We start from the raw sequence: 10,081 nt of genomic DNA on the forward strand, positions 1-10,081 counted from the left end.
GAGGGGGGATCAGAGGCAGCAGGCCTTGAGGTATCCATTGCTGGAGAAGATTTTTGTCCTCATGATCTCCCACCTCCGTGCTTCCAGAGATCTCTAGCCAGGCCACTGGACGGAAGAGACAGGCCTTTGCTGTGACCCGTGGTGACAATTCTTGCGGAATGTCGAGTCGCAAGGCCTTCAGCAGCAGGGGCTCGAAGGCCCTTTCCCTGCCAGAGACCCTGTGCCAGTCGGAGCGTTCAAGCATGCCGCGAAGCCGCTTGGAGCCCCGCTTCGGCTCCCATCCAGTCTAGTGCTGCCACCTGCTGGTTCTTCACTGCAAATTGCAGCCTTCCAACTGGCAAAGGTTCTCTGGAGGCGGAATGGCCGCTCCGGCATCAGCGGAGATTCGGGGGCAGTAGCTTTAACTTAAACAGGCCTGCAGCCCATCCCACCATAGCGGGCCGGACCACGAGCAAGTGCCCTGCGTGCCCGCTCTGTCCGCGCCAGGGGGCAACGTGAAGGCTCCTGCTGCCCTCCTGTTTGAGGGTTCTTTCTCTGTCAACTTGAGTTGCACTGGGCAGGCCTTGCAATAGCGGACAACTTCCAATGAATAGACATAAGTATAAACATAATCATAAGTATGTAATAATAAGTAAACAGCAACAACAATAGAGGACCATCCTTGAACAGCTCTTCAAATAGAAGATCGCCCTCTGTAGGGCACCTGGCCACAGGCTCCTTGAAGACATTTGCTAGAATTGGAACAAAGAGTTGGACCCAAATTGCCTGAAAAAGATACATTGCCTGGGTTCACATCACACAATAAGCCACCTTCAAGGACAAGTGTGGAGCATAGTTGAACCGTGGACGGAACATGGCTTGTCGTGCTGTCTCTGAACCCACCTGAGATCAATGGTGAACCCGTGGTTCATAACCCAGGGACGGAGGGTGGGTTCTTACCATGGGTTATTTGTGGTTAAGAGGCTGCAGCTTGTCAGCACAGCAGGGTTCAGATGTCCTCCTAACTCACAGTTCAAGGAGAACCCGTGGTTCAGCGACAACTCACACTCAGCCCTTGCGTATGGGTTTATCATCCCCTGAGCATCGTCAATGCCTCCCTTCCTGAACTGAGCCCCTTCATGCTTTTCCCCTCTGAGATACCCCCAAACTGGGCCAGAAAACTGACAGAGTCTCAGTGGGTCGTAGTCTCACTTACTCAACCGCTGGGCCATTTGTTAGCTTTTAAAGTGTGAAGGTCACCAGAAGAGCAAAGTTTGGCCTGGCCCCTGGATCAGAACATGCTCTACAGCCTCTGCAGCTGAACATGGTTAGCACACCGTTGGCCTTTCTCTCTGCCCACCCCTTGGTGTGGAGACAAACCCCAGTGGGTTCAGCAGGAATTTCTATGCAGCTTCAGTTGCCTACGGCGAGAGCATCTGGTGCATTGTTGGTATTGGGGGCTGGATCCCTGGATCTTATCGGTACCTAGAATTGTCCTGGAAAAAGGATGTATTGCATTACCTGTAACTGACTCATTTCAACTGGTGCTCTCAAGGGCTGAAGCCAGAGCCTACAGCCAGCAAAGGAAGTTTCCTAACTTTGAGAGAGGGTTGTCTTCCTCCACATTTGCCGTGTGTTCATAACAAAGCTTCCCTTGATTATTGGCCAACTTAGCAGTTGTCCAGCTGTTTTGGGAATGCAAGCAGAGGGATGGGGGCGTTACAAGTTCCACAGGATGGGCACCTCTTCCCCTCCGCCCCTGCCAAAAAATCCCACCAGCCCTGAGCACCCAACTGTGCCAGCTGGGGGGCCCCGCTCTGCCCCGCTCGCTCCCCACCGTCACTCAAAGATGCGGAACTCGACTGCATGTCGCTTTCTTGTCCCACAGGCTTTTCTGGAAAGGCTACAAGGGCACCGCTGGGGAGCAGAGCGGCTTGGCTCGCCAGGGGACCGGCTTCAGCACAAGAGATGCCGACAACGACAACTGCCTGTGCAAATGTGCGCAGATGCTCTCCGGGGGTGCGTATGCCCTCGTGCGAGCCAGACGCGGAAGGGCGTGGATGGGGTGCGGAGAAAGGGACTCTGAGCATGCAGAGCTTGGCGGAGGGCGGTTCTGTGGACCCTCTTACTGAGCGTGACTAGGAAATCAGTTTGCCCTCATCCGCATCACTCCCATTCCTGTTATTATTTCCATGCCTGTGCCTTCCCACAGCTGAGGCTCTCTGGCGCTTTTCTCCCTCCATCGCCTCTTTCTCGCTCTCCTTCCCTCCCCTTCCTTCCTCAATTCCAGGCTGAACCACCTCTGTTGTGGCTTTACATTGTTTAGTGCATGTGCCCCACTTCTGAATGGGGGGACATTCGGGCGTTCCAGCCTGTCTCCAAGGTCTCCTCTCCTTCGAAGGTGGTGTGGAGCATCGTTCAACTTCAGGCGCAAAGGCATTTTCAGAGCAGCTTCCTTTGATTCCAGAGGAGGCCGGGGGGGGGGGGGGGCCAGGGGAAAAGGGGGGGGGGCAAAAGGCCAAAAGAGCAGTCTGTTTTAGCTGAAATCTCTCCTTGGCAGTTGCTAAGCCTTGGAGAGGCATTTCAGGCTGTTGGGGTGGGGAAAAGGCTGCGCAGGAGCCAAGAAAATGGGAAATGCTTGGGAAGAGAGGGAGGCCCACTGGCAGGAAGGCTCTGGACCTCCCTCAGGAGCGTGCCCTGGAGTCTGTGGCAGAAGCTTTGCTGACACACACACACACACACCCAGGCTGGCAGTTTGCAGCATGTAATGCTCCAGCACATGGATGCTCCACATCAGAGGTCTCGGGGAACCCACCATGCCGTGGTGTTTTGTGCAGAGTGCACTCTGCCTCCTTTTCGGAGCCAGCAAAGCCAGTTGCTTTGGGTCTCACCCCAGGCTCTGTGGGCCTGAGGGGAGGGAGCTCAGGGCTCAGCCCCTTCCCCACGAGGCCTTCTCATCCCGCCTCCCATTCAGACACACCTTCAGCAATGTTTCCGGCATCTGCCCATCTGCTGCCAGGCCTTGGAGGCTGCAGCGATGGACATCCACACATCTAGAACTCGCTGCTTCAAGCAGAGAGAGACTCAGATGCTGAGTGTGGGATTTTGCACCCAGGAGGACCAAGCGCCTGCATGGCTGCGGCCTGAGGGGGTCGAAGGGGTTGGGAATCCCTTGCAAAAAGGAAAAGTTGGCAACTGCAGCTTGTCCTGCAAAGTCAGGGATGAGCAAAGCTTTGCCTGCTGAAGTCCCCACTTTAGGCAAGTCCCAAAGGAAGAGGGGCACCTCTCCTGGTTTGCAATGGGCTGGCACTGTTGCCAACCTTTGAACTCCCCTTAAGTTTGCCCACCTCAGAATGAGAGCTGTTTTCGCACCCTCTGCGTGCTGCTGTGCTCTAAGGCACGGGGCCGTCGTCTGCTGTGGTCGCACAGTGCCATCCGGTTGTCTCCGCTGGTGGCAACCGTGCGAATGAGGGCCCTCCGGAACGCCCCCCCCACCCCCCCAGTGACCATGCTCGGCTCTTGCACCGGTCAGGCTGTGGCTTCCACGGTGGGGTCCCTCCCTCCCCCGCTTGGTCTCCCTTGCCTTCTTCTGCCTCCGGCCTCCGCTAGCGCGATGCTCTTCTCCAGGGAGCCTGACCCTCTCCTGGTTGGGCCAAAGAGGGGCAGCCTCAGCTTCCTCTTTTGCTTCCAGGGAAGCGTCTGCCTTGATTGGGTTGCGTCTCCACCTGCAGCTCACCTTGCCTGATCTTTGCACTTGCAGGTTGGTGGTTTGATGCCTGCGGGCAGTCAAACCTGAACGGCATCTACTATCCGGCCAAGCACAATATCCGGAAGCTGAACGGGATCCGGTGGCATTATTTCCAAGGACCGGGCTACTCGTTGAAAGGCACGCGGATGATGCTCAGGCCTTCCAGTGGCCGCGAAGGGGCATAGCGGACGCCGTTCCTCTGAGCCAGAGAGCAGCCCTTGGCACGCATCGGGCGAGCCTCCGGCTCGGACAGAAAGCAACCGTAACCGAACCCGAACCCTGGCCGGCCCTGTGGGGAAGAGGCCCTTGTAAAGGGGGCAGGACTTCTCCCTGGGGCAAGGATGCAAGCTGCAACCTCCGGTTTCAGAGAACAAATGAAGCTTTTGGCAGGTCCTTCGATTCCCCAACCAAAGGAGAAGAAGCAAAAGTATCCGATGAAGGCTCAATCTGACCTATGAAAAGTGTGCCGCATTATCCCAGTGGGGTGGGGTTGTCGGGCACTCTTAGAAACATCTGGCAAAATAGGTTCCACTTGGGGATGTTTCAAGGCTCAACCTTTGCTCTCTCCTGTGGCAGACAAGGTTCGGGGACTTCAAGCACACGTGCTGAGCGATGGGAACCACCACCCGCCAGGCTCACGGGAGCAGTTTTTCAGCTGCATAGACCCATCTGCATAAATGTCAGCCTAGGCCAGCCTGGCAGCCCTTAGATATGCTGGCTGCACCCCCATAAAGCTGCAATTGGCCACACAGTCTGGGTCGAGTTGCCGTGGCAGGTTGAGGAAGGTTTAAGGATCTGTGCAAAACTTCTCCAGTCTTTTCTGCAGGCAAAGGCCGGGATTTTCCAAAGGCCAGTCTGGCTCACAAGCGCTATGCGCTGTTCCCCAGGAAATTGCCGGCCGGCTCGCCATGTGTGTGGCATTGGTGTTGCTCCCAAGGCCGAACTGTTGTGCTTTTCCTTCGTATTGTGCCATTGGTTTGGTTGTGGAAGGTCTTCTGCAAGAAGCCACCTGCTTGGGATCCACACCGGCCCTCTCTGCAGCAGCAAAATAAGCCAAACATATTTTGGACGGGGGATTCTTCAGGCAAGCAGACCCCCTCCAGCAGGTGACGTCTTCTGCTGCGTGGACGAATCCGGCTGCAGTGAAAAGGGGGCAGGCATTAAAATATCCCTTTTGTTCAACTGAAGCAACTGCTTATGCCTGGAACACACGAGGTGGGACCCCCATGAAAATTAGGTGGGCACATTGGTCGCCTCTTAGGCTTGCTTTGCAACATGGCCTCCGTGTATTGCCGCTTTAATCACCATCCACTCTGCATATGGGTCTCATCCTGAGCCCTTGTTTTGCTCCATCGTGCCAACATAGATGGGAGAAGCGATGCGATGTTCCCCCAGATGTTCCAGATTATGACTCCCACAGACCATGCCGGCTGGGCTGATGGGAGTTTGAATCCAAAACACCGGAGGGGAATCAAGCTGCCTTACCTTGATGTAGGACTGCTTTAAACAAGGCGTTGTCTGTGCACTTGTGATTCCTCGATTCCTCACTCACGATCGTCCACAGGAGCTTTGCCTGATTTCGTCGTTCTCCAGGGCCTTCTGCACTTTTTATTTTAGCTCAAGGAAAGCCGGGTCCTCACCAAAATGCTAAATCACGGCCAAACAGATTCATGTTAGCTTTGCAATTCTGCTGTGCTGCAGCTCCACCTTGTGGTTGTGTCATGGAGAGAAAGCAAAGCCCCAGGAAAAATCATGTGTAAAGCAGCGGAGTTTAATTCCACAAAGAATCCGGAAGCTTCCAAAAAGTGGCAGGTTAAAGGCCTCGTGTAGGAAAGCTCATTCGAGGCTTCTGCGCAGGCTCAGCTGGCAGGCTGGAGATGATGGTAATCAAGTGTCGGGAAATTGCCACTTTGGGATGTCTTCCGAGTTTGACCATCCATGCTAATCAACGCCACTGGATCCTTCCTTCACCCAATTTCTTTTTCCTGCCCTGCTTTGGAACTGCCTACAATCCCAATAAAACCAGGGTCTCCCCTGGGTCGTGGCAGGGCAGTCGTGAGCACAGTGAGCCAGGCTGAGATGCAGAAAATGCACTGGCCGTTTGGGAAGGATCCATTTGTGGACCGGCGTGGGTGGGGTTTCCAGTGCTTGGGTTTCTCCGCATCCCTGTACTTGTATAAGGGCTGCTGAATCCCTCATGTGTACCAAAGATGTTTTCAGAAGACACAGTGAGTAGAAACACTCTCAGTCGTATTGTGTGGTGAAATTCTGTTTTCTTTTCCTGATGCTGCAGATTTCTGCAGAAATGCACCTGGGCGTTTGGATTGTATCTTCTCCCGTTTGCATGGCATTTTCCTCTTGAGTGTTCTGCCAACCTAGATGTTCCCACACTGAGGTGCTTCAGGGCACGTGTCCTGCATCATGTGATCTGTAGTCGGTTATAAGTCTGGACAACTTTGCAACAAGCAGACAATCCACCCAGCTAAGTCTGGCCTCTACCTGTAATTGATTGACTGATGTAACTGATCATTCCCCAGAATGGAAACAGCAATTTCCAGTTTTGTGAAGGCAGGAGTTACTGGTGGTCAGATGAGAGGTGGTCTTCTAGCTTCCGGTGGTCTTTCCCATGGGAAGCAGAGGAAGAAGCCTGGTCCTCTGTCACGCTCCGCCCAGAATTCGCGTCTTACTCCTCGGGCTCCAGTCTTCCAGCAACTTGGCAGAATGAGCTTGGACATTCCTTATCTGCATTAAACTCCCAAAATCACATGATGCAGGACAGCTACCAACCAGATGCTAAAGCACATTGTGTAGCGAATCTGTAGCTGTGTATTCTGTTTTGGCTCCTGTCCCAGCTGAGCACAACAGGTCTGTCCCACAGGAAAAGAGAAACAATGGCGTTTCAGATTATGAATGCAACCGTCAAAGATGCTACGGGAAGCAAAGAATGGAGGATTATGGAGCGCATCCAACAATGAAAGAATACAGGAAGCCTTTCAAAATCGGACCATATAGTAGATTTTATAGTAAAATTTCTTCATATGATATATATATAGCAGACTCTGGGCAGGGACCATTGTTAAGTTTTGTACAGCACCTGGCACACCGTTGGCACCAATAAATGTTAACTGGTAGTGTGATGTCATGTTCTCTGGCTGCAGTTGCAACTTCCCCTTTCTTGGCCTGACCGCAGCACAAATTGCCATCCCTCGGTGCTTTCAGCCAGGAGTGCTGCGCCCTGTCCCCAGGCTCTTGGGGCAAGCAGAGGAGGACGCAAGGGTCAGTGAGGTCACCTCGCTCCAGGATCTTTCCAGGCCTCAGGACAGAGGCTTCCCTCCATACTTGGCCTCCTCTTCCCGGACTGCTGTTCCCTCACCTGTGCAGGAGCAGAAGGGTAGGAAATCAGTGTGGGCTCAGGGCAGGAGCAGCATCCAGCCCCTGCTGCACCGCCAAGCACTCCAGCCCTGCCAGGCTTCTTCGGCTGCCTGCAGCGCCTCGCTGTGACAACAGCTCTCCTTGTGCAGAGGCAGCCCAGCAGCGCCCCCACTGCTGCACTGCGCTGCCCAGGGTCCTGACGGTCCTTTACCCTGCCGTGAGCTTGTCCTCCTGGACCAGAGGGTGCTGCACTCGCATGAGCCTTGTCTGCCTAATGCTGGACCATCACGGCTTGAGCCTGTTACTGGCTCCTTCCGCTCGGCTGGCACGGTTTGCCTTTCAGTATCTGGAGAACAACCGGCGAAGCAACGGAGCTGCAGTTCAACTGGCCCTTTCCCCCGATCCCTTATTGCACAGTCGTCCACGGCAGCTGACTCTGCTGGGGGCTGCAAGGGGCCCACCCCACCTCGGCCTTCCCCTGGGCACGAGGCACCCAGAAGTCCTGCACAACCTCGGATGAAATGCCAGCTCGCCTTTGCAGGGTTCTGAGCAAATTGCGTAACAGGCGGCAAGTTCACATGGGGGGGGGAATTGTCCAAGCACACAGTGGTGGCGCTCCCTACCTGTTGGCTGTGTTTCCGCTCAACGGTGGAGACACACGAAGGTGACACCCTATCCCGGACCTTCCAGCCTCAGGAGACTCCTTGCCCGGAGTGTCGCCCATGCCTGAGGGCACCTGCGCTGCCTTTCCCGGGCCCCCTCTGGGTGCTTCCCTGGCCCAACCGAGCTTGCTCTGCAGCAGGTCTGCGAGCTGCCCGTGTGCTGCAGTCAGTGCTCAGTCGGTGAAAGCAGAGCAGATGTTCTTTCCATAGCATTTTCTGATGCGCCAGGCACCGCACGTGGCCAGAGCTTTCCGAAGTAGCCACAAAAGGGTTAGTCTTTTTGCCCCATTCTACATTTTCTTGTACGTATTTGTATAGGTTAAGGAAATAAAAATAATTAAAAGAACCAAGTAGCCGCAAAGGAGACGATGGTATGGAGCCCGAGGCTGTGTGCCTGTCTGCAAATCCCAGGATCCCCAGCAGGGCAAACTCGCACAGACCCTCCCCTCATTCACAGGAAGCCCTGAGAAGTGTGTGTGTGTGTGTGTGTGTGTGTGTGTGTGTGTGTGTGTGTGTGTGTGTGTGTAGGGGGGATTATTGGCTGCACGGAGGATGCCATCATCACACAGCTGGTTCTGCAGGACTCTGGGCAGGCCCAGCTTCGCCATGCCTTGATTGTATTGCATTCCTCCTTTTTTCTGCGGAGGAGCCCAAGTGGCCCTGGCAGGCCTCCTCTCCTCCAGCGACGCTGGGAGGTGAGCAAGGCTGAGTGGCAGCGTTTGGCCTATGGTCCCCAGAGCGGGGATGCGAACGGGGGCCCCCCAAGCCTCAGCCCAGCACCCTCCCCTCCCCTCCCCTCCCCTCCGAGCAGCCTCCTGGCTGCCTGAACTGGTCGCACGAGCGACGCCCAGGATCCCAGTCCAGCATCCATTCGCTGCAGTTTGGCATTGGATGGTTGCCAGGAATTGTGTAGCCGTGATGGTCATCCCCCCCTGCGTTGGGGTGGGGGGGATGAAGCGGTGATCTCGGCTCAGAAAGCTGCTCTCTCCCCCAGCCTAACTGGGCAGCACTGCCTTCCTGTCCACCGCTCTGCCTGAGCCTCTCGGGGCTGACCCAACGTGCTTTTGGACAGGGCAACGTCCCCCAACTTCCAGGGTTTGCTGTCAGGGTCCTGGATGGGGCGTGGGTGGCCAGAGGCCCGGAGGAAGTGCCAGAGCAGGCAACAGTGAGGCAGGATCTGGGCCAGGCAAGAGGCCGGCGTGCCAAGGGCCAGTAGACCCGGCTTGTCGAAGCCACCCCGGACGGGGCAGGCACCACAGCGGACAGAGACTTGTGCCACCAAGGCCCGTCTCAAGGGCACAGCTTGCTCCGGGGTGGCTCTTCCCTGGGACCGATCCTGCGAACGCTGAGAGGGGGTTCTGGCATGGGCATGGGATGGAGCCCAGGCAGCCCGGATCCTGACACTCCAGCTTTCATTTTCAGCTTGGGGCAACCCATCCATGGCACCTGCCTCCTTGGCTGCGCCTTCACGTTCCCCCACCGCCCCCAGCTGCACCAGCGATTCTTTCCGGATGCCGCTGGGAGACCTACTTCCGGTCCAGCCGGGTTCTGCAGGTGGCAGGGGTGGCAGGGTCTCATCCTGTGCCTTGGGCAGCAACGTGTCCTGAGCTGGGGGCAAGAAACGGAGAAGACCGTCCCGCTCAGGTGGCACTCTGGGTCGGGGCTCAGCAGGGAGGTGTGGGCAGAGCCAGAAGACCTGCGAACAGACCCTGAGTGCCTCACCTGAGATGCTCAGTCTTGTTCGGGTCCCTCCCCCCCCCCGCCATTCCCAGCATCTCCTTTGTTCGTCCCTTGTTTTCGTTCCCTTTATTAAATATTCTAAAATAACGACCGAGTAGAATGCAAACAATTTGAAAATGGGCACATATAAACTGGGTAGGTGTATAAAAAAGTGCCGTTGCTTTCCAGAAGGAGAGATTTCCAAGTGCAAAAGCTCTCAAGGAATCTGACTGTCCAGATTTCCAGAGCAATGTAAGCCTATAACTTGCCACAAGTTTCTGGGGAGAGCGGAACCATCTCCTTCTTGATAAGTGATAACTAAGTACGTTGAACTGTATCGATATCTGGATGGTCTTTTAGGTACCTAACTTGCTGGTTCCATCATCATCATCATCATCATCATCATCATCATCATCATTATTATTACATTTCTATGCCGCCCCTTGCCAAAGCCTCGGGGCAGCTTACAACACAATAAAATACATTGAAATACAATAGAACATAATAAATTACCATTAAATACAAAAATACAAAAAATACACTGAGTTACGAACATAATAATATAAAATTAAAATTATCAGTATAAAATAAGTAAATAAAT

General features: G+C 54.8%; 1 protein-coding gene across 1 annotated transcript in view; it reads left to right on the forward strand.

Moving 5' to 3' along the window:
- The window catches only part of ANGPT4 (angiopoietin 4), a 42,860-nt gene extending 38,712 nt beyond the window's left edge, over positions 1–4,148 (forward strand). The window contains exons 8-9 of the mRNA XM_044455124.1: positions 1,868–1,998; positions 3,740–4,148. Coding sequence (XP_044311059.1) covers positions 1,868–1,998; positions 3,740–3,912 — 304 coding nt within the window. The 3' untranslated portion in view covers positions 3,913–4,148. The remainder of the gene's footprint in view (positions 1–1,867; positions 1,999–3,739) is intronic.
- The last annotated feature ends 5,933 nt before the right edge of the window (positions 4,149–10,081 follow it).

The sequence above is a fragment of the Varanus komodoensis genome, unplaced genomic scaffold (genome assembly GCF_004798865.1).
Source record: "Varanus komodoensis strain SLA01 unplaced genomic scaffold, ASM479886v1 scaffold8, whole genome shotgun sequence".
Taxonomy (NCBI): Eukaryota; Metazoa; Chordata; class Lepidosauria; order Squamata; family Varanidae; genus Varanus; species Varanus komodoensis.